General features: G+C 48.7%; 1 protein-coding gene across 1 annotated transcript; it reads right to left on the bottom strand.

Moving 5' to 3' along the window:
* Positions 1 to 1,039: 1,039 nt before the first annotated feature.
* SMAP2 (small ArfGAP2) lies at positions 1,040 to 22,947 on the bottom strand. Its single transcript, XM_058040308.1, has 10 exons — positions 22,805 to 22,947; positions 10,784 to 10,917; positions 10,218 to 10,303; positions 8,962 to 9,040; positions 7,764 to 7,844; positions 7,219 to 7,297; positions 6,456 to 6,559; positions 5,273 to 5,438; positions 3,336 to 3,637; positions 1,040 to 2,255 (listed from the first exon to the last, which is right to left on the bottom strand). The coding sequence occupies exons 1-10, from the start codon at positions 22,905 to 22,907 to the stop codon at positions 2,112 to 2,114; spliced, it is 1,278 nt and encodes a 425-aa protein (XP_057896291.1). The 5' UTR covers positions 22,908 to 22,947; the 3' UTR covers positions 1,040 to 2,111.
* Between the last annotated feature and the right edge of the window lie 835 nt (positions 22,948 to 23,782).

The following is a 23,782-nucleotide window of genomic DNA, read 5'->3' as shown; positions in this document are numbered from 1 at the left end:
GGGTTTGGGATGGCGACAGAAAAGTGGGAATATTTCAAAAAAAACGAGCAAATGGGATTTTCTACCTGTGTCCTGTCCCGTTTTCTATGTGTGTGTGTGGTCCTTTCTTAAATGTCAAACTCTTGTATTTTTGTGGTTTCTATCTGCGGGACTGGCGGCTCTGAGGGCGCACGTTGTTTTGTAAAATATTCCTGACGTTTTCCTCCCCCCCAAAAAAAAAACCAACAAAACAAAGGGAGGAAAAGCTGAATTATTCACCATTTTAATTGGCTTTGCATGTACAGTATTGGGGCAGCAAGTGGAGATGATTAAAGCCAGCTTGAAAACTTTTTGCTTGTGCTTGAGTTGAGTTTTTCCCCCCCGAAAAATTTAAAAAAATTATCCCAAAACTCCTCATGGATACTCTGGGAAAGAGGGGAATGGAATAAATATATATATATAATTTTTTTTTTCATGAAAAAGCAGGTTTGAATTGAGGAAAGAAATCCCATAATGAATAAAAGACCCCCAAAACCTCCCTGGTTCCCAAATCCCCTCCAGCTTCCCAAGAAAAATGGGGAGGGAGATGAAAAATGGGAATGGGGAGGGTTGAGAGGGATTTTGGGGTGAAATTCCCAGGGAAGCTGTGGCTGCTCCACCAAAGGAAAAATCTGGGATTGGGAAAGGAGCAGGGGGTGAATGGAATGGGACCCAAACCATCCTGCAATTCCACAATTCCCTGATTTCCCCTGTTCCTTCACATTTTTGGACGAGGTTTTGTTAAACCCGAGTTTTAAATGGTTGGAATGATGGAATTAAAGCTGGAATGGAATCATTCCATCCCAGCAGCTGCAGGAATTCTGCTCCACCTTCCCCCCCATCCCAAAGCTGAGGGGTTTGTATATAAAAGTGTCAACTTTGGATTCTTCCAGGCCTGGCTGTGCTCCCTCAGCTCCCTGGCATTTGGGACAGAGCCCAAAAGCAGAGGGAATCTGGGCTGAATTTTGGGATGAAATCCCCTAAATCCCCACACCTGGAGTGACCACCAGCACCACAGGAGTCCACTGCAATATTTTATTTGGGAATTTACATATCCACAGGAGAGAGCAGACCACAAGTCCGACTTCTTGCTGACTTTCTGAAGCAGTTTTGGGTTCTACTGGAGATGAGAAAAGAAAATCTGCCTAAGATTAAAATGTCCCAAGCGAGCCAGGAAAGGGAGGAACCAGGATTTTACACAGGAACAACGACAACGAGAACGAAAACAAAAACAGAAAAAAAAAAAACCAATATGAAAAAAGTATAAATTAGGATGTCAGAATCATTTTTAAAAGTGTAAGAAAACTTGCACAGGGGCTCTGGGCCCCCCCCCTGGAGAATTAACTCTGGTTAAGATTGTTGAAATGGTGAAACTCCATCGAATCTTAACGGCAGGCAGAAAATTCCCTCTGGAGTGCAAGTTTGTCACATTCCATCGGCTTTGCCCCCACTCTGGGCGAGATTCCTGCTTGCTCAGGGTGGGTGGGTGGGTGGGTGGCAGAGGGGCTTTTCCCAAGGACTTTGGTTCCAAGGAGGGTGGGAGCAGGGAGAGCTCCCCTCGAGGGAGGAGGTAGCAAGGCTTGCTTGCCCCTGGGCTCGGCTTCAATCCAGTTCCTCAGCACCAAATCAGTTCCCCCACCCCCCCCAAAAAAAACAAACAAACAAAAAAAAACCCACCAAAAAATAAAATAAATCTAACACTGCAAGTTGAAGTGAGAAATCCCAGCTTTCTGGGCAGGATTCAGTCCAGATTTCCCAGTCCCACCTGTGCCCAGGTGCCCAGCAGGGCATCAAGTGCTACCCAGGAGCTCTGGTGGAGCTTTGTGCAGGGAGGTTTCCCCTCCCCTGTGTGCATTGACTGTGCTGAGGACGGGGCTGAGCTCGTGGTGGCGTTGCCACCCCGCTGTCCCCGTGGCTGTGACAGTGGAAAGGCAGAGATGGAGCTCAGGGATGGAAAAAAAAAAACCCCACAAAATATTCAGGTTGGGCTGGGTCCCCCCCCCAAAACCTGAAAGCAAAAAACCCCTGAATGTCTCATGGAGCAGGTCTGGAGAACAGAACAAAGGCAGAAATGGTCGCGTGCGAGCGAGGGCTCATTTCCACAGCGGGGAGCTCAGGGAGGGGTTGCTGCCCTGGGCTCCTCCTCCTCCTCCTCCTCCTCCTCCTCCCATGGACTGTCCATAGCCCATCATTCCGTTGGCTCCATAGAAGTTCATGCCAGCCATCTGCTGGGTCATCTGCAAACGGCACAGGAGAGAGGTCAGGGATGGGCCAGGACAGTGCCCAGGGCTCCCCAAAAACAGCAGAGCCCTGAAGGGGAGCAGGGCTGGCTGCCCAACATGGGGGACTGCAGGACAGCAGCAGGAATCCCCCCATGGAAAGGGTGAACAGGCCTTGGAATTGCCCAGGGAATTTTGGAGTCCTCAGGTATGAGAGGATTTCAGGACAGGATGGACATCAGCAGGAATTTCCCCATGGAAAGGGTGGGCAGGCCTTGGAATTGCCCTGGGAATTTTGGTGTCCCCAGATATGAGAGGATTTCAGGAGAGGATGGACATCAGCAGGAATTTCTCCATGGAAAAGGTGAGCAGGACTAGGAATTACCCAAGGAGGTTTGGAGTCCCCAGGTATGGGAGGATTTCAGGGCAGGAATTTCCTCATGGAAAAGGTGAGCAGGACTAGGAATTGCCAAAGGAATTTTGGAGTCCTCAGGTATGGGAGGACTTCGGGGTTCTCAAGATATCAGCAGGAATTTCTCCATGGAAAGGGTGGGCAGGCTTTAGAATTTTTCCAAGGAGGTTTGGAGTCCCCAGGTATGAGAGGATTTCAGGAGAGGATGGACATCAGCAGGAACTTCCCCATGGAAAAGGTGAGCAGGACTAGGAATTGCCCAGGGAATTCTGGAGTCCCCAGGTATGGGAGGACTTCAGGGTTCTCAAGATATCAGCAGGAATTTCTCCATGGAAAACGTGGTCAGGCTTTAGAATTTTTCCAAGGAAGTTTGGCCTCTCCAGGTATGGGAGGATTTCAAGGCAGGAATTTCTCCATGAAAGGGTGGTCAGGCCTTGGAATTGCCCAGGGAATTCTGGAGTCCCCACCCCATGGGAGATGAGGCTGGGATTGGACTCACCCTCTGGAATTCTTTCCCACCCTGGTATCCCCAGGCTCTCCCATTCCCCCCTCCCCAACCCAACCCAACCCAGCCCGATTCACCCGATCCCACCCCAACCCCAACCCCTGCCCACCCCACTCATTCCTCCCCTTCCCAACTCCCAGAAAAACCCTGGAAAAACCCCTCCAAGGAGCCTGTCCCTCACCTGGGCGAGGTTCCACTGCAGCTGCTGCGTCGGCTGCACCCCGTACACGGCCTGGGGCACCGCGGCCACGTACCCGGGCTGCTGCGTCCCCATCATCCCGTTGGGAACGCCCAGCACGTTGCCCACGTAGCCTGCGGGGATGGCCACGGGTGCCACCATGCCAGCAGCTCCAGGCTGGGCCAGCATGCCCACGGAAGGGGCCATCAAGCCCCCCATCATGCTGCTGGAAGGGGGCACCCCCGGGAAGGCGGCGTAGGGAGCGGCGGGGTAGCCCAGCTGAGCCGGCGCCATGAACATGGCTCCTGGGAAAAGGGAGGGAGCAGGGAGAGGTGGCTCAGTGCAGGGCATGGGAGGGCACAATTCCAGCCACGGCCTGGGTGGGGATGGCCAGGCTGAGCTGTTCTTTGTGGTGGTCACAGTTGTTCAGTGAAGATGGAGAGGGAATTTGGGCAGTGAAACGCAGGAATGGGTTCCCAGTGCCAGAGGGTTGGGTTGGGTATTGGGATGGAATTTCTCCTTCATTCCCAGTGCCAAAGGGTTGGGTTGGATACTGGGATGGAATTCCTCCCCAATTCCTAGTGCTAAAGGGCAGATTTGGGTATTAGGATGGAATTCCTCCCTCATTCCCAGTGCTAAAGGGCAGATTTAGGTATTAGGATGGAATTCCTCCCTCATTCCCAGTACCAAAGGGTTGGGTTGGATACTGGGATGGAATTCCTCCCCAATTCCTGGTGCTAAAGGGCAGATTTGGGTTGGATACTGGAAGGGAATTCTTCCCTGATTCCCAGAGCCAAAGGGCAGATTTGGGTTGGATATTGGGAAGGGATCCCCAGTGCCAGAGGGTTGGGTTGGATATTGGGAAGGGATTCCTCTCTGATTCCCAGAGCTAAAGTGTAGGTTTGGGTTGGATATTGGAATTCCTCCCTGATCCCCAGTGCCAGAGGGCAGGTTTGGATATTGGGATGGAATTCCTCCCTCATTCCCAGTGCCAGAGGGCAGGTTTGAATATTGGCTGGAATTCCTCTCCTATTTCCCATGCTAAAGGGCAGATTTGGGTTGGATATTGGGAGGGAATTCTTCCCTGATTCCCAGTGTTAAAGGGCAGATTTGGGTTGGATATTGGGAGGCAATTCCTTGCTGATCCCAGTGCCAGAGGGTTGGGTTGGATATTGGGATGGAATTCCTTCCTGATTCCCAGTGCTAAAGGACAGGGTTGGATATTGGGAAGGGATTCCTCCCTGATTCTCAGAGCTAAAGGACAGGGTTGGGTTGGATATTGGAACAGAATTCCTCCCCAATTCTCCATGCTAAAGGGCAGATTTGGGTTGGATATTGAGAGGGAATTCCTCCCTGATTCCCAGTGCCACAGGACAGGTTTGGGTCGGATATTGGGATGGAATTCCTCCCCAATTCCCAGAGCTAAAGGGCAGATTTGGGTTGGATATTGGGATTGAATTCCTTCCTGATTCCCAGTGCCACAGGACAGGTTTGGTTTGGATATTGGGATAGAATTCCTCCCCAATTCTCCATGCTAAAGGGCAGATTTGGGTTGGATATTGGGATGGAATTCCTCCCCAATTCCCAGAGCTAAAGGGCAGTGTTGGATATTGGGATGGAATTCCTCCCCAATTCCCAGAGCTAAAGGGCAGGGTTGGATATTGGGATGAAATTCCTCCCCGTGAGGGACTGCAATGGATTTCCCAGAGAAGCTGTGGCTGCCCCATCCCTGGAAATGCCCAAGGCTAGGTTGGAAAAGGCTTTGGAGCACCCTGGGATGGTGGAAAGTGCATGGCTGGAACAGGATGAGCTTCACATTCCCTTCCCACCCACCCCACTCCAGATTCTCAGGGATCACCCACATCCCCATTTCTCCTGAAGTTTGTCACCCCCAGGACACCAACCCACCCTCTTCAGGTCCCAGCTCACGCCAGGGTTACCTTGTGCTGGCACCTGGGACGTCTGGGAGCCGTACAGGGACAGGATGGAGTCTTTGGAGAGCTGCTTCTTGCCCACCTCCTCCCCTTTGCCTCCGGGCTCCGGGAACAGATTCAGATTTTCGGGAACGGAGCCGGCGCTTCCAGAGGTTGGCATGGAACCAACAACCTGGGACAGACAGACAGACAGACAGACAGACAGACAGATAGGATCAGGGCAAAACTCAGCATGAGGGAAAGGGGAATATCCATCCACACACAAGATCATGGGGTCACGGAAGAGGGACATTCTTCAATGTGGAAGAGGGAGATTTCAGGATTTAATGAAGGGAAATTTAGATGAAGCAAGGTTTAGGGCAATGGAAGAGGGAGACGTGGGAATGGAAGAGGGAGATTCCTCCTTCTTCAACACTGAAGAGGGAGATTTCAAGATGTAATTAAGGGAAATTTAGATGAAGGAACATTTAGGGCAGATGGTTGACATGTGTTTGATGGTAAAACAGTGGCACAGCATTCCCAGATGTGAAATGGAAGAGGGAGATTCTTCATTCTTCAATGTGGAAGAGGGAGATTTCAGGATTTAATGAAGGGAAATTTAGAAGAAGCAAGGTTTAGGGGAAGGGAAGAGGGAGATGGGGGAATGGAAGAGGGAGATTTTTCATTCTTCAACATGGAGGAGGGAGATTTCAGGATTTAATTAAGGGACATTTAGATGAAGGAACATTCAGGACCGTTGATGTGTGTGGTGAAAACAGCGGCACAGCTGTGGGAATGAAGAGGGAGATTCTTCATTCTTCAACATGGAAGATTTCAGGATTTAATTAAGAAATTTGGATGAAGCAAGGTTTAGGGCAGACAAATGATCTGTGGTGAAACAGTGGCACAGCATTCCCAGATGTGGGAATGGAAGAGGGAGATTCTTCCTTCTCCAACATGGAGGAGGGAGATTTCAGAATTTAATTAAGGGACATTTAGATGAAGGAACATTCAGGGCAGACTGTTGATGTGTGTGGTGAAACCCTGCATTCCCAGATGGATTCCCCATCCCTGCAAGTGTCCAAGACCAGCTTGGAGCACCCTGGCACAGCAAAAGACATCCCTGCCCTTTAAAGCCCCTCCATCCCAAATGACCCCATGGTTTTGCAACCCAACCAGGCTTTTCCAAGCCCCAGCACTCCCAGCTCACCTTCCTGGAGGAGTCTGAGCTGGATCCCATGGATGCAAAGAGGTCCAGGTCCTTCTCCAGGCTGCTGGGCCGGCCGTTGGTGACGGGCGTTGTCACTGGGGCGTCTGTGGGGACAGAGATGTCCTGGATGTGATCCCAGCCTGGGGACACCTCTGTGCCATCCCACCCACATCCCTCTGATGTGATCCCCACCTCCCTCATCCCTCTGGAGCTGGGGAGGGCCTGGAGCAGGATCTGGAAGTTCCCCTGGGTTCTGTTTGTCCCATAAAGCTCCAGGCACTCCTGGACACCACAGGCTCCGGGAAAAAGGGGAACACATGGAAAACTCTTCCCAAGCTGAATATTCCTGCAGGATTCCTGGAACTATTCACCTGAAGGGAAAATTAGGCCTGAAACCCCTCAAATTCCCACAAAACCCCATAAAGCTCCAGCTGCTCCTGACACCACAGGCTCCAGCAAAAAAGGAAACACATGCAAAACACTTTCCAAGTTGAATATTCCTACAGGATTCCTGGAATTGTTCACCTGACAGGGAAAATTAGCACTAGAACTACTCAAATTCCCACAATTTCTACATAATTGTAGAAATTGTGGGAATTTGAGGAGCTCCAGCTGCTCCTGGAAAGCCACACGCTCCAGGAAAAAGGGAAACACGTGGAAAAACTCTTCCCAAGCTGAATATTCCTGGAATTGTTCATCTGACAGGGAAAATTAGGACTGAAACCCCTCAAATTCCCACAATTTCCACACCAATTTCTCTTACCCAGGCCAAGCAAGTCCATGACTGGCTCAGATTTGGGGGAACTTTTCCTGGATTGCTGCGTTTCGTCTTTCTTTTGAGGCTGGGGGGAAAAGAAACAACACAAATCTTGTGCAGCTTTTGGGATCACTCTGAAATGGTTTTAACAAGATTAACAATGTTTTTTTTAATAAGATTAACCCTTAAAATCTCCTTTTTTTTTTTCCCCAGTGGATTTAAGTAAAAAAATATATTAAAATTCTCTTTGCTCTTTCCAAAATGAGAATTTCAGAGTGAGCATTTCCCAGATTTTACTGTCCCAATTGTCAAATCCAAGCAGGCTCTAAACCAGGGAGAAGCAGCTGCTGGAGGTGGAAAAAGCAGCAGGGAAGAGCTGGATTCCAACCTGCACATCTGCTCAGTGTCTGGGGAGCAGAGCAAAACAAACTCCCACCAGTGACTCAAAGCACCCAGGCTGTGACTGAGGCCAGAAAAATGCTCCCAGAGGAGGCTGGAATCCCTCTGCTCTGCCTCAGGGGTGCCTCCGTGGTTTTTCTTCCTGATCTTACCATTTTCACCTTCTCAAAGATGATGGGTTCCAGTTTTCTTTCCGACTCGTTGGTCCTTTTCCATTTGTCGTCCTTTTCTTTCTGTGAGGGGAAAAAAAACAGCAACATGAGGGAAAAATTTCCTGATTTCACCAAGAAAAATCTCTCACCCAGTGATGTTACTGATCTAAAACACTTCAGATCTAAAATCCCTCCAAAAAAGTAGAATTTGAGGTAAATTTTTGCATTTTTCCTGCTCTGAGCAAGGATTGGACAAGGCCCTTCCAAGATCTCCTCCAATGATTATTCTGGATTTATTTCCTCCCTCTTCTATCCACACAAACCAAAAATTTCCAAGAGGGAAAAAAATCAAGAATTGAAACAGTTTTGTTATCCTTTTCTTACTGTGAGGGAAAATATCACAGTCATGAAGGAAAAAGTTCCTGATTACATCAAGAAAAAGCTCTCACCTGGTGCTGTTACTGCTCTAAAACCCTTCAGACCTAAAATCCCTCAGAAAAAGCTGAATTTGAGGTAAAATTTTGCATTTTTCCTGCTCTGAGCAAGGACTGGACAAGGCCTTTCCAAATCTCCTCCAACCATTATTCCTGTTTTATTTTCTCTCTCTTCCATCCACACAAACCAAACAGCTTCAAGAGGGAAAAAAATCAAGAATTTAAACAGTTTTGTTGACCTTTTCTTTCTGTGAAGGAAATAATCACAGACATGAGGGAAAAAATTCATGATTGCACCAAGAAAAAGCTCTCACCTGGTGCTGTTACTGATCTAAAACCCCTCTGATTTAAAATCCCTCCAAAACAGCTGAATTTGAGGTAAATTTTTACATTTTTCCTGCTCTGAGGAAGGAATTGGATAAAATCCTTTCCAAGGCCTCCTCCAATGTGAGACATCCATCCACACAAACCAATCAGTGAGATGAAGATGAGGGAAGAAAACAGGAATTTAAACCACCCAAAAAACTCCAACCCCCTGAGCTCTGCCCTGTCTGTGATCCTGCTTTTTTCCCTGGAATATTCCCTGAATATTCTAGAATATTCCCTACAACAAAACCCAATCAGCACCTTTAAATCTCCTGAGGAATTCACTCCATGAAGTTCAAACAGCTCTGGAGAAGGGATTTCTCCTGACACAGGTGAATATTTCAATATTTATATTTCAATATTTTGTTTTAATCACAATTTTGGGCCTCCATACTCACCCTGAAGGCGTTGATGTCGATGCTTCTGTCCATATATTTCTTTTTCTCATATTTATCCCGGATAAAACTCTCCACAGCTCTACAGCAGCTGGTTAAGGACAAAGGATTCCAGAATAGAAGCCTTATTTGACAGGGAGGAACAAGGTACAGGCTGTAACTAAATTAAATCATTGTTTAAAGAGCATTTCCAGCAGTAACTTTCTTAAAATAATTTATTGCTGGATCCCAACTCAGTTTTTGCCCCTGGGTTATTTCAGGTTATTTCAGTGCTATAAAAAGGGAATTAAATCAGGATTTAAGCTCTTGCTGTGTTTTCTCCATTGTTTTTTTTTGTTTGTCCCAAGCATCCCCTCAGCACATTCACATCACAGCAGGTCACAACAGGATTCTGCACCTCAAAAAGCACCTCAGGTACCAGATTAACTCAAAAAAATGATGGTGGAAAGGTGTTTTTGTGGGATTTTCTAAGTTCACATCATTCTATCCCTGCTTACTCAGCATTCCTGCAAGGTGGGAGTTACAGCTGAAGCACTGAAAATTCCATCAGAGAATTCCCAGCCTGGTCTGGGTTGGAAGGGACCTTAAATCCCATGGGCAGGGGCACCTTCCACTATCCCAAACTCCATCCAGCCTGGGGAACACTTGCAGGGATGGGGCAGCCACAATTTTTTTGGGGAAATCCATTCCAGCCCCTCCTCACCCTCACAGGGAAGAATTTCTTCCCAAAATCCCACCTCTACCAAAATCCACCTCCTCTATTCTGTCCTTTACAAATCATCTCTCTTGCAGCTCCTTCAGGTCCTGGAAGGTCACAATTAGGTCTCCATGGAGCCTTTGGAATATTCACTTTCATTCCCTCCAAAACCTGCAGCTTTTGGGTTCACTCTGAAATCTCAGAGATCTGAATGAGATAAATCCCACTGGAAAAAAAAAGGGATTTTAAGGGTTATTTTCCTTACCAGTGCATTTTTTTCCCCATTTAAGCCAAAAATAAAAGCAAAATTCTCTTTACTCTTCCAAACTGAGAATTTCAGAGTGAATATTTCCCAGTTTTTTATTGTCCCAAACCAAGCAGGATCTAAACAAAGGAGAAGCCTCCTGTGGTCACCTTGGTGTCCCAGTTCTCCACCCCAATCCCTTCATTCCCATTCCCTCCCCACAGGAACAACTTCTCCTTCAGGGAGGTTTAACCACACAGCTCCAAGGATGGAAATTTCCATGGAATTTCCACGTTTTTCCAGGAATAAAAAGGATGCTGGTCTGTCTGGGGCCTCCGGAAGTTCTCGGGCAGGTAGGCTTCGTAGAGACGATTGGCTTTGCCATTCCCCATCTCCTGCACGCACTGAAATCCAAAAAAACTCCTTCAAATTCTCCTTTCCCAAACATTAAAGCTCTCCCACAGCATCCCAAGCTGACAAAGAAGAGAAATCCAGAAAAGGGGGATCCTCCTCAAAGCCATTTTCAGCCCCCCAGGGGATGCTAAGGCAGCTGCTCCAATCCCCTCCCACCCCATTTGCCAATTCTAAGCAATTTTTAATCCAAGGCAGGATAAATATCCTGTTAGCAACCCAAAAATCCCTCTGGAAGGAGAGGTGGGAAGCAGGAATTGGTAACTTAACAGAGATTTGCAGCTCCTTAAGCTTTACTCTCTGCTGTTTGTCCAGCTTGGAATAAGGAAATTTTATTGCTCTTTTCCCTCCCAACCTATCCCAGCTAGAATTATTCTTTCTCCTCCACTTTCCCCATTTTTTTTTGAGCTATTCTGGCTTGGTTTATTTAAAAAAAAAAAACAAAACCCTCAATGTTTTATCCCAGCCCTCACCTGGATCTGTTCCTGTGTCCACTGGTCGAGGTTGACGGATTTGACCCTGGATATGTGAACGCCCAGGTTCCTGTGGATCCCAGCACAGCGGATGCAGATGAACACCCCAATATTCCAGGATGCCCATCGTGGCCCTGGGAAGAGACAGGAAAGTGTTTCCCACCAATCCAACCCTTTTTTATTTTTGTTTTTGCCTGGAGGAACTGGGAAACTGCACCAAGTGAACTGGGATTGAAGCCTTTGGATTCTCATCCAGGCTGGAAACTGGAATTCCACATCAGGAGGATGTTCCCAATCCTTATCCTTGGGGATTTATTGCCTCCCTCTTCCACATAAATCAAACAGCTCCAAGAGGGAAAAAAATAAAGAATTTAAACAGTTTTGTTGTCCTTTTCTTTCTGTGAGGGAAAAAGTTCCTGATTTCACCAAGAAAAAGCTCACACCTGGTGCTGTTACTGATCTAAAACCCCTCAGATCTAAAATCCCTCAGAAAAAGCTGAATTTGAGGTAAATTTTTGCATTTTTCCTGCTCTGAGGAAGGAATTGGATAAAATCCTTCTAAGATCTCCAATCATTGTCCCTGATTTATTGCCTCCCTCTTCCCTCCACACAAGAAGAGGGAAGAAAAGAGGAATTTAAACCACCTTAAAAACTCCAATCCCCTGAGCTCTGCCCTGTCTGTGATCCTGCTTTTTTTCCTGAATAACCTGGAATCAGCTCCAGAATATTCCTTACAGCAACAAAACCCCAAAAAACAAAAAAAAAAAACCCAAACCAAACCACTCAGCATCTTCAAATCTCCTCAGTGCTGGGCAGGAACTCCCAGCTGAGCCAGGACCAAGCACTGAGCCCAGGATTTGGCCCCAAAACCAATCCCAGCCCAAGGAATGATCAGTTCACTCCAGTTTCCACAGCTGTGATGGACATTATTTGCTTGTCCTGGGTCAAAATAAAATAAAATCAAGGCATTGATTAAGGCCAGACATTCCTGGTTTTCATGCAGGACAGCTCCAAGGTGCGGATGGGAGATCATGCTAGGGATAAAAAACATCCAGAAGGGAAAGATTAAGGAGCTCAGATGCACCCAGGAATCCCAGAAGGGCATACAGAGATCCACAGGAATTCCCATCCCTCTCCCAGACCCTCAATCCTGAATATTTTAGGAATATTTTAAAATGAAACCCTTTTCTCCCAGCTCCCAGCCCAAACTGGTGTCCCAGTGCATGAGAAACTGGGAAAACACAGAATCAGGGATCAAACATCCTCCACCAGCTCTTTTTTCCACACATTCTTCTGGATGATGAAGAGTTATCCTGCTTTCCTTGCCACAGCTAAAATAGCAGAGCCTCGAGTTAATGAGAGGGAGGTGGGAGGGGGAAGAGGGGGAAAGTGTAATTTCAGAGCCCTAAAAAAGCAGTGCTGTATTGGAGATGCTGTTAACAGTTTAATTCCTGTTCTTGAGGAAATCCTGAGGGATTTGGAGCTGATAATGCACTCAGAGACCCTGCCAGAGCACAGGTATCCAACCTCCAACAGGTAACTCCAGCACTTCTTCCAGGGAATTCACTTTAAAATGCCTTTATTAAATTTTCTGGCCTTTTTCTGCCATTATTTGCTGCTTTTTCCCTCTCCAGGAGTGGCCTTTGGGAATGATATCAGTTTAATGGAGCTGAGAAATTCACTTCTTGCCTACACCTCAGTCCCTTTATTACCTCCTTTATTATCAAAGCAAAACCCACAACTTCAGCACCACCTGAATATACCCAAAAAATGGGAATAAAACCTTTAGCCAGGATCCTTCCTGTGATTTCTGCATGGAATTCTCTCCCAGGGCTCTCTAACGTGAGACTGCTGGCAGGATTATCATGAGATTCAAGGTTAGATTTAAAACTCCAGATAAATTTAGCCTTGATAGGACTAAAAGGATTAATGGGCAGCTCCTGGAGTAATCAGCTCACTAGGTTTGTCACATGGACCAGCTCAGGCCACCACAACCTCCCACTAAAACATGACTCAGGGTTAATGTCACATCCTCCTGCTGCTCCAGCGTCCCCTCAGGGGTCTGGGACAACAAGGGAACCACATCTGGAATGTGCTGCAACTCCTAAATCCAAATTCTGGGAGAGCCAAGATGGAGCAGCTTGGTTATATTTAAATTAAAATTAATATTTAGGGGGTTTTTGAGCCCCTCCCAGCAATAAACTCATTACACAACCAGGGGTGAGCTGTTCCCTGGGGAGATTCCAGCTGGGATTTGGGTGTCCTTGCACAGCCAGAAGGTGCTGCAGGAAAGGTTTCAAACCTAAAGGGAATAGAGGATCTGGGAGATGTGGGGTTGGTTTTCACAGACTAGGAGGAAATCTGAATTTTCCCAAAAATCTCCCCAATCCTGCAGCCACAGCAAACCCTGCTGGGGTCAGGTTGGATCCAATATCCCCTTCCCAGACACCCATCTTAACTAAACCAACACTTTAACCTTCAAATGCCTTCTAAAAATGTTCTTTTAAAATGTCTCCTAAAGCCCTGAGGTTGTGGGAGGGGGGAAGGGTTTGGTGCAGATGTAAACAACCTCCCACTTCCCTCTTTGGAGCAGCTCACACTGGAACATCTCCCACAAAAAAAAAAAAAATCTCCCTGCAAGTGCCCAGCGAGTCAGAATTTGCTTTTTAGGGTTTTTTGCAGGCATTTCCCCAGGGTTTCACAGCTCTTTTCAAGGTGACTAGACTGGAAAAAGCTCCAGGTGGCATCTCCAGATGTGTCTTTCACTTCCTCAAAACCCAAGCCCAGCTCAGACTCTGCAGCAGCTTCAGTGATAAAGGGGGAAAAACACCTGGGTTGGAGCTTAGGGGATCATTTTTCTGAGAAAAATGGGTTTATATCAATAAATAACAATGGGGCAGCTTTAATCAGCACTGCAGAGCTGCCTGGGGGAATTATCACCCTTCACAAAAAGTGGGCACACCCTGACACCCACCAGGACAGGGGCACCTCACCCTCCTGGCACAGCGAATTATGGATTTATTTATCTCCAGAGGGTTGAGGACAAGGCCAACAGAAACATTCAGCTCCTTAAACCACTAAAAAAAATTTGTTTCTTGCATGAATCCTCAGGTTGATGTGCTAAAATCAATTCCCCTGAGGCTGAGGGCCCTCAGAGCCACCAGGCCAAAATGGAAACTCCATTCCCACATGGAAAACTGGGAGTTTGCTCCAGTGCCAGCCTTGCCACTTTTGACTCAGCTTTATGATGATTTTATGTCTGATTTTATGATGCTAGGGGTGATTTTAACATCCATGGAAAGCAAATCACCTGGCACCAACCCAGCTCTGAGGAAGTTCGTGGAGCTTCACCTCAGGCCTGCACAAATCCCTCCTGGATTGAAGGAAACATCAATTTGGAGTGAGAAACCCAACATTTTTCAGAGCCTGGCCTGGCAGGAGGATCACAAACCCCAAAGCATCCCTTGCTCAGTGAATTTTCATTCCCAATTTTCCTGAACATTCCCAAGGGAGGAGGATCCAGCAGGGATTCAGTGCCCAGCTCCAGGAGACAATTCCAGAGCCTGTTTCACATCCTAGCCTGTCAAAACAAACTCCACATACCAAGCTGCTCGTGCCAGCTCCAGTCCCCATCTAATGCTGCTCATGAATGCTCCAAGGGCTGCTGAATAATCTGAATGACTGAAAAGGATCCTAATTCCCTTTAAAACCCCCAGCCTAATTCCCTTTCCAACTCCCAGCCTGAGGAGCCTGCTCCAAATGAGTCTCTTGCTCCAAGTTCACACCCTGGAGTGGTTTTAATTGAGAAATCCTGAGGGGATTCACTCCTCACCCTTCACTCAGGCACCAAATTCTGGCCCAAGTTCCTGAGGCAACTTTTTTTTTTTGCTGTAATAACTCTGCAGAAAGCATTTAAAAATAAACCAGGAGCTGGCTGCAAAACCACAGCTCCTTGGAAAAGGAAGAGCAGGAAAAAAAGGAGCTGCTTCCATGGGCAGGATTGAGGGAACATCAGAATATTCCCAATGGACATGAGCAGCTTCTTCCATGGATCCCAAAAAATGCTCCATGCCTGGCTGTGGAATCATCCAGCTGAAGAAAAGGGATGTGGGGAATTCTCCCTGGAACAAGAAAATCCCTGCCAGGATTTCCCTCAGCTTTTCACCAGGGACAAATTTCCTCAAGTCCAAGCTGAATAATCCTCATTTTTTTTTTTTTGCAGAGTCAAAGGAGGAAAGAACGTCCAAGAGGTTCCTCTGCTTTGTGGTTTCCTTGTTCTGGAAAGAAATTGCTCAAGGATTTTCTGCCATTCATCTGCTCAGAGCTGTGACAAAACAACTTCCTCTGCTCTTTGCTAGAAATGTCTGTTCCGCACTTCCAGGAGTTGGGGGAACTTAAGGAAACTCTAAAGACCCACAAGGAAAAGGGATGTGGGGAATTCTCCCTGGAACAAGAAAATCCGGCCTGCCAGGGGTTATCCACACCCTCAGCTTTTCAGCAGGGAAAAATTTCCTCGAGTCCAAGCTGAATAATCCTTATTTTTTTTTTGCAGAGTCAAAGGAGGAAAGAACTCAGGATCCAAGAGGTTCCTCTGCCTTGTGGTTTCCTTGTTTTGGAAAGAAATTGCTCAAGGATTTTCTGCCATTCATCAGCTCAAAGCCTCTCTTGCAAAACTTCCTCTGCTCTTTGCTGGAAACGTCTGTTCTGCACTTGGGGGAACCAAAGGAAACCCGAAAAACCCACTTAAATGATGTTATTTGGTTATTAACACTATTAATAACTGGTCCTGCTGCAGGGATCAGGGATCCACCTCGGATTTGGGATTAATTCCAGCTGCACTCGCAGATTTAGGCCCAGACTGATGGATTTGTGCAGCTCTCAGGGGATTCTAAAGCCAAACCCTCATTTTAACATCCACAAAAGGTGTTTGATAAAAATCTACATCTGATCAAGCAGTTTAATCACCCAAAAATTCAGTTTTATACCATCCTTTGAAAGAAGAAACAGCTGTTTAGGGGTTTTATTTTCTTTTTTTTTTTCCCCACACAGTAATCACAGGCCTCAACCACATTTGGCAAGAAAAACAAAGGTGCTGGCTCTGATTTCTGCCAGAAAATCTTTTAGTTTAGCAAAAAATATCCAATATTTGAGGGCCCTGTGGCCTTGAAGCTCAAGATTTGTGTGTTTTTGAGTAAAGATGAGCAGTTTTATCACTGCTACCATCGTGTTCTTTGAAGTGCAGGTGGAGGAAATGAAAATTTCTGTGAACAGCAGGGTGGGTCGTTCCTGCTGCTGCAGAAAGGGTTGGATGTTCCTTCAGTCAATAAAAAAGGTGACAGGGACAATTTCAAGCAGTTTTATCACCAGGATCCATGAAAAACAACTGGGTGACATCATCAACGCTGATGGTGACACAGCTTAAAAATATAAATATACATCAAAAAAAAAAAAAAAAAAATCAGTCAGTTCCACAAGCCATGGACTTCCTGTGGCTTCATTTTTGGAGCAAAACCACACATCAGCCAATCCTAGAAACTGCAGATTCCAAGGAGGTTTGAATTTCCATGAAATGCAAATAATTTGGGTGATAGGTGCACCTGTAAACAGAGCAGCAGGGTGGAAGTTCTGCCATCACTAAAAGACTTTTGATGCTGTAAATAGAATTGTGCTGCTTTTTAAGATGTTTTTAATTCATCACTTGGTGTCGAAAATATTTAGAATCTGTTTTCTAATTTAATTTAAGGGATGTTTTAGAAGTCGCCAAGTTCTTAACAAAGCTCTGAGCAGAGGAAGGTCCTGGGTCAGTTTTTGATGGATTGAGAATTTTTGCAGTATCTAGAGCTAAACATGATAATCATAATAATATTAATTAATATCTTGATTATAATAATAGTGATTTTCATGAGGTAAACAGGCCTTGAAATTCCTTGGGAAAGGGGCAGGAAGGAATGGCATATATTGCCAAAAATAGAGAAAAACCAATTTATTAAGGTCTAAGTAAACCCAGCCTTGCACTCACTGCTCCAAGTTCAAGCCAGCTCCTCCTAAAAGCTCCAATTTTGTCCCAGATTTCCTGGGACACAGGGAACAATCACTACCAGGGACCAACCTGGAGGAGCCCTGAGCTATTCCTGACTTTTTGCTGGGTTTCAAGACCTACTTTGCATTTTGGAGCACGAGCTCCCCTTGCACTGCAGCTGCCATTTCCTTACATAACTCCGGGCAGTTTCTATAGGAACAAACTTTACTCCAGCTGGGAATCATCATGTGGAGTTTTATTTTTCTTTTTTTGTGGAGGGAGGGAAATTTTCTTTTCCCACCTCCATCCCCAGGTGGGTCAGCACACAGAGCCCAGGTGCTGCTGCTGCTCTGAGGATTATCTCCCTATTTCTGGCAGATGTAGGGCCAAGTGTGACTCAGAGCTCTGCTTAAAAGGGATCTTCCTACAACTAATTCCACACTAAACCCCTGTTGGGAGCACTGATGCTTTTTTCCCCTTGCTTGAGTGGGAAGTTGCAGCTCCAGGCAGGACAGAGCTGTGTCCTCTCCCCCAGTTTTACCCTGCTGAGGTGAAGATTCTAGAGGGATACAGTGAATTTTGGAGCATTTCCCTCCCTTTGTGGAGTCTGAATAGGGAAGAGCAGAAAAGCAGAATAATCAACACACAACCCACATGGATCCCTCTGGCAAAGATTCCCTTGCCTAAAGCTGAGTTTTCTCCTCATCTCAGATTTCCTAAGCTGAGCTGAGCAGTTCCAACCCCTCACAGGCTGCACCACTCCCAGTTTTGCCCTGCTGAGGTGAAGATTCAGAGGGATAAAGTGAATTTTGGAGCATTTCCACTCCCTTTGTGCACCAAAAGCAGAATAATGGAAGATGCCAGAATATTGTGGCTGCAGCTGAGGATTCAAACACACACAACCCACATGGATCCCTCTGGCAAAGATTTCCCTGCTTAAAGCTGAGTTTTCTGCTCATCCCAGATTTCCTAAGCTGAGCTGAGCAGTTCCAGCCCCTCCATTTGGGGTTTTTGCAGGCACAGGCTGCACCACTCCCCTTCCATCCTCATCCTCCTCCCTCCCATGCAGCTGTTCCAGCAGCAGCTATTTTAAAAAGTTCCTCTTGGAATTGCTCTGCCTGCAGAGGGAATTCAGCTGCAGCTCAAGAGGCTGCTGGAGGAGGAGGAGGAGTTGAGTCACGCAGATTTTCAGGGAATATTTGGTTGGGATTAACAGGAGTTAGGCTGGACTAAAGCAGCTCTCCCATAAAATAATAATAATAAATCAACTTTCTTACAGCACCTACTGCACCCCAAGCTTTTCCCCCTTCCCATCCCATATTTACCCACCTCTGGGCAAGGATTTCCCCAATCCTACTCCTTTTTTTTTTTTTTCTTTTTTTGGTGAAGAATTAAACCTTAATTTAAGTGTTCAGCAGCACTTCTCCCAGCTAACCCCTCAGGATACAAGGGATGGATTTAGGCCCATGGATCTCACAGGACAAAGGGATGAAGGGAAGAGCCAAACAGACCAAGGGGGGAGCACAGGGGACAACCTGAAATTCCTAGGGATTTTAACATCCACAGAAAGCAAAATCACCTGGCACCAGCCCTGCTCTGATGAAGTTTGTGGAGCTTCACCTCAGGCCTGCTGCATTGAAGGAAACACCAATCTGGAGTGAGAATGTCACGTTTTTTTCAGAGCCTGCAACCCATGGGTGTCACAAGGCAAAGGGATGAAGAGCCAGACAGAGCAGGGGGGAGCACAGGGGCAACCTGAACCTCTGGGGAACCTCTGGGGAACCTCTGCTCCTGCTCCAAGGGATCCACAGAGCCTGCTGGATGCATGGATGGGGCTGGAGAGCAGAGGGAACAATTTGGGAGAAGGAGAGAACCAAACACAATTAGCTGGGGGTGCAGAGCACCCGTAGGAGCAGCAACGGATCCGCTCTGTGTCACTCAAATCTTCCAAATCCCAATGAAGATTTCACCTCATCCCTCCCTCCCTCAGCCATCCCAGCTCCAGGATCCCACATTCCAAGCAGGGAATGTGCTGCTGGATGCTCAGCACCCTTGGAATGGCTCCAGCAGCACAAATCCCACCAAGTGCTGCTCTCTCCAGGTGTTTTTTCCAAGTGATTCCCACAGCAAAAACCTCCAAGGAGAGGATTTAGAACCCACCCTGCCCTGGCTCTGCTCTCCCAGTTCCCCCAAACACGAGGTTGGCAACAAAAAGAGGAAGAGAGTGAAGAGATTTCACCCCATTTCCTGCAAAACAACAACTCTGAGCAGCTCTTGCAGCAGCAAAACCACCCTGGGATTTCACAGAATCTCACGCTGGCTGGGGTGGGAAGGGCTTTAAAGTTAATTTAATTCACATTTCCCACTGTCCCAGTTTGCTCCAGCCCCTGCCCAGCTTTGCTTCCAGACACCCCTGGAAGTGCTGAGGGCCCTAAAGGGGCTCCTTTCCAAGGGCAGAGTGGATTGTTGAAGTTATTCCAGGAGAACGTCAGGAATTCCTTGGCATCAGAGCTGGGAGAGCTCCATGTTCACCAAAAGTACCAAAACTGCCCCAAAACTGCTGCAAATCCTTGGAGCTCCGGGCAGAGACAGCTCCATTTACTCAAAGTACCAAAACTGCCCCAAAACTGCCCCAAAACTTCAGGAATTCCCTGAAGCTCCATGCAGAGACAGCTCCCATGGCACCACATTGATCAAAAGTACCCAAACTGCCCCAAAACTGCAGGAATTCCTTGGAGCTCCAGGCAGAGACAGCTCCATTCACCAAAAATACCAAAACTGCAGCAATTTCTTGGAACTCTGAGCAGAGACAATTTCATTCAGCAAAAGTGCCCCAAAACTTCAGGAATTCCTTGGAGCTCCATGCAGTGACAGTTCCTGGGGCACCACATTTGATCAAAAGTACCAAAACTGCCCCAAAACTGAAGCAAAACCTTGGAGCTTCAGGCAGAGACAGCTCCATTCACCAAAAGCACCAAAACTGCCCCAAAACTGCAGCAAATCCCTGGAACTGTGGGCAGAACCAGCTCCCTCGTGCCCTGGAGGAGCAGATTTCCCAGTGCCAGGAATCTCATTAGCGCAGGGGGTAATTAGTGGATCAGGGAGCTGGGGACAGCCCCAGGCTGCTCTCCAGGATTGCTGCAATCCCAGCCAGGAGCAGCTTCCAGCTTTGGAATGGCTCAAATCCCCACCAGAGCTTCATTAAAACGATGGTAATTAATTCATTGGAATCCTGAGCAGGAGAAGCTCCATCACCCTGAGATGTGGGGTTGAATTTTTTTTCCCCCATTTTGGTGGAATTTGCCCTCTCCCAAGCTTGGGAGCTGAGATGAAGGAGCTATTTCTGCCCTCCAGGAGATAAAGGATTGGCACAGGGGAGGAACACCCTGATCTCCACCACCACCACCAGGCGTGCTCCAAGCAGGTGGGGTGAAAATAAATAATAATTATCTAATTCTGAACGTTGTTCCAGGGGGGCTCTGCAGTTTTGGAGGTCACACTGAGGTGACCAAGCCCTTTGTTTACTGATGGATTTGGCCAATCCCTCCTCCAAGTTCAATTCCAGCAGCTCTTGGGAAACAGAGGCTCAAGTCCAGATCTCTAAGAGATTATGGCAGCTCATTAAAACAGGATTTCGGGGCAACTTTTAACTCTTTTGCTGCAGGGAAAACAAAGCAGCAACCACAGGGGGGACAAGGAACAGTTTATTCCTTTGGAATTTCAACATTTCCTCTCTGAGATAGCCCAGGGTCATAACACACCTTGGAAAATGAGAAAAACATGGAATGGTTTGGGTTGGGAGGGACCTGAAAGCTCCTCCACTATCCCAGACTGGCCTTGAAGAATTCCAGGGATGGGGAAGTCACAGATTCCTGTGCCAGGGGCCTCACAGGGAAAATCCAGGTGGGAGAAGAGGACAAAAATGAGAAAATATGGAATGGTTTGGGCTGGGAAGGACCTTAAAGCTCCTCCTGTGACTTCCACTTGAACAATTCCAGGGATGGGGAAGTCACAGATTCCTGTGCCAGGGCTTCACCAACCTAACAGGGAAAATCCAGGGGGAAAAGAGGACAAAAATGAGAAAATATGGAATAGTTTGGGCTGGGAGGGACCTGAAAGCTCCTCCACTATCCCAGACTGGCCTTGAAGAATTCCAGGGATGGGGAAGCCACAGATTCCTGTGACAGATTCACCCTCACAGGGAATATCCAGGTGGGAAAGGAGGACAGAAATCTGAATTCCATCAGCGGTCCATGATCCCAAGGTGAGGTCACAGCTCCCTCCCTGTGCTCACAGCATTCCAGCCCCAGGTGACAGGATGTGACTCCCCAGCTGGAATTCCCTCGATTCCACAGCCACGGCTTTTCCCGCTTCTCCTTCTTCCCCCTTTCAGGAGAGGTCCCCACCCACTCCGGGCTGTTTCCCGGGATTCCCACAATTCCCAATTTCCAGGGAGATTTGGGGCCGCTCCCTCCCCATCTCCCCTCGGGAACCGCAGCTCCTCCCGGTGCGACTCGCACCAAACCCAGCGGGGCTGCGGCCAAAAATCTGCGGGTTTTCTACCCAAAACCACCGGGTTCTCTCCCCCAAAACCACCCTGTTGTGCCCCCAAAAACCACCGTGTTCTCTCCCCCAACACAGCCTGTTCTCCCTCTCAAACCACGGAGTTCTTTTCCCTAAAACCACCGGGTTCTTTCTATCAAAACCACCGGGTTATTGCCCCCAAACCCACCCCGTTCTCCTTCTCAAACCACCAGGTTCTTTCCCCCAAAACAACCACGTCGTGCCCCCAAAACCATCCCATTCTCCCACCCAAAACCATCGGGTTCTTTCCCCCAAAACCATCCTATTCTCCCTCTCAAACCACGGAGTTCTTTCCCCTAAAACCACCGGGTTCTTTCCACTAAAACCACCCTGTTCTCTGCCCCAAACCCATCCCATTCTCCCAGCCAAAACCAGCGTTTTCTTCCTCCCAAAACCATCCTATTCTCCCTCTCAAACCACAAAGTTCTTACCCTTAAAACCACCAGGTTCTTTCCCCTAAATCCGCCCTATTCTCGCCCCAAAACCACCCTGTTCTCTCCCGCAAACCCACCCCATTCTTGCCCCCAGACCCATCCAGTTCTTTTCCTCAAAATCACCCCATTCTCCCACCCAATACCACGGAGCTCTTCCTCCTAAAACCATCCTATTCTCCCTCTCAAACCTCGGAGTTCTTTCCCCTAAAACCACGGGGTTCTTTCCCCTAAAACCACCGGGTTCTTTCCCCTAAAACCACCCTGTTTTCTGCCCCAAACCCATCCCATTCTTGCCCCCAAACCCATCCCATTCTTGCCCCCAAACCAAATCCATTCTTGCCCCCAAACCCACCCCGCTCTTTCCCCCAAACCCACCCTGCTCTTGCCCCCAAACCCACCCTGCTCTTGCCCCCAAACCCCTCTATTCTCTGCCCCAAATCCACTCTGCTCTTGCCCTCAAACCCACCCTGTTCTTGCCCCCAAACCCACTTCACTCTCTGCGGCAAACCCACCCCGTTCTTGCCCTCAAATCCACCCTGTTTTTGCCCTCAAACCCACTGTGCTCTTGCCCCCAAACCCACCCTGCTCTTGCCCCCAGACTCACCCTGCTCTTGCCCCCAAACCCACCCTGCTCTTGCCCCCAAACCCACTCTGCTCTTGCCCCCAGACCCCTCTATTCTCTGCCCCAAATCCACCCCATTTATGCCCTCAAACCCACCCCGTTCTCGCCCCCGATCCCCCCGGGCTGCCTCAGCCTCTTCCCCCGCACAACCCCCGTAACCACCGGGCCAACACCGCTGTCTCCCCGGCACCACCACCGCGGGACCCATCCCCACCATCCCCACCAGACCGCCCAACCCTCAGCGGAGCGGCCGCACCGGGGAGCACCGAGCGGCGAGGCCGGTGCGCTCGGATGGATGGGGCGGGGGGGGGTGCATCCGGTGCGGCGCGGGCTCCGCAGGCCCCGGCGCCCATCCGCGCTACCTTTGGCCTGGCAGTCGGCGCAGAACTTGTTCTCGTCCTCGGCCAGCAGCCCGGCCAGCACCGCCTGGTAGCGCTCCACGTCCCGCACCGATTTTCCCGTCATGGCGCGGCCGGCGCTGCCCGCCCGCGGGTCACGGCCGGCCCGCCCGCTTCCTGCTTCCGCTATGGGCGGGGCTACGCCCGGGGGAGGAGCCAATCAGCGCCGGCCCCGCGCGGCGACGCCCCCTCCGCGCGCAGCCGGTGCTGGGCGGTGATTGGTTGCGGTGCGCGGGAGGAAGCCAATAAGGAGAGAGGGGGCGGGGCTATGGAGGGTATGAATGGGGAGGGTCACGTGATGAGAGTGGGGGGACAATGGGGGGCAGGCAGGGGAAGGGGGGATTTGGGGGGGCTCAGAAGGGATGGATAGGGGATTTTGGGGGTCTGGAGGGGCTGGGCGGGGGGTTTGGGGGCTTTGGGAAGCTCAGGGGTGCTGTATGTAGGATTTTGGGGGGCTCAGAGGGGCTGGATGGGGGATTTTGGGGGTCTCGGATGCTGGATGGGGGATTTTGGGGGGCTCAGGGGGTTTTCTGCTGAAAAAAGGGGTACAGAGATGCTTTATGTGGGATTTTGGAGGGCTCAGGGGGTTTTCTGCCAAAAAACGGGCTACAGAGATGCTGTATGTGGGGTTTTGGGGGGGCTCGGGGGTGCTGGGTGGAATATTTTGGGGGGCTCAGGGGTGCTGGGATGCTGGGTGGGGGTCCAGGGATGTGGGGTTTTGCAGGCTCGGATGTGCTGGATATGGGATTGGAGAGGACTCAGGGGTACAGAGGTGCTGTGTGTGGGGTTTGGGGGGTTCAGGGATGTTGGGTGAGGATTTTGGGGGACCCTGGGGTGCTGTCCCTTGGCCTGGAGAGGGACCTGGCGGTGCAGGAGAGAATTTCAGGACGGGCAGTAGCAGAAAAGCCGCGATAAAACGAGCAATGGCACCGACAGGAGACA

The sequence above is a fragment of the Melospiza georgiana genome, chromosome 24 (genome assembly GCF_028018845.1).
Source record: "Melospiza georgiana isolate bMelGeo1 chromosome 24, bMelGeo1.pri, whole genome shotgun sequence".
NCBI classification, from domain to species: Eukaryota; Metazoa; Chordata; class Aves; order Passeriformes; family Passerellidae; genus Melospiza; species Melospiza georgiana.
The sequence above is the reverse complement of the archived record's forward strand: the minus strand, read 5'-3'. Positions and strand labels throughout refer to the sequence as shown.

Bases quoted from the DNA above. Each gene is read 5' to 3' on its own strand.
- SMAP2 (XM_058040308.1), bottom strand. From the start codon at position 22,907: ATGACGGGAAAATCGGTGCGGGACGTGGAGCGCTACCAGGCGGTGCTG. The intron at 9,041-10,217 runs GCATCCTTTTTA...CAGCTGCTGTAG, and splicing joins CGGAGGCCCCAGACAGACCA to AGCTGTGGAGAGTTTTATCC. The intron at 7,845-8,961 runs GTGAGTATGGAG...TTCCCCTCACAG, and splicing joins TCGACATCAACGCCTTCAGG to AAAGAAAAGGACGACAAATG.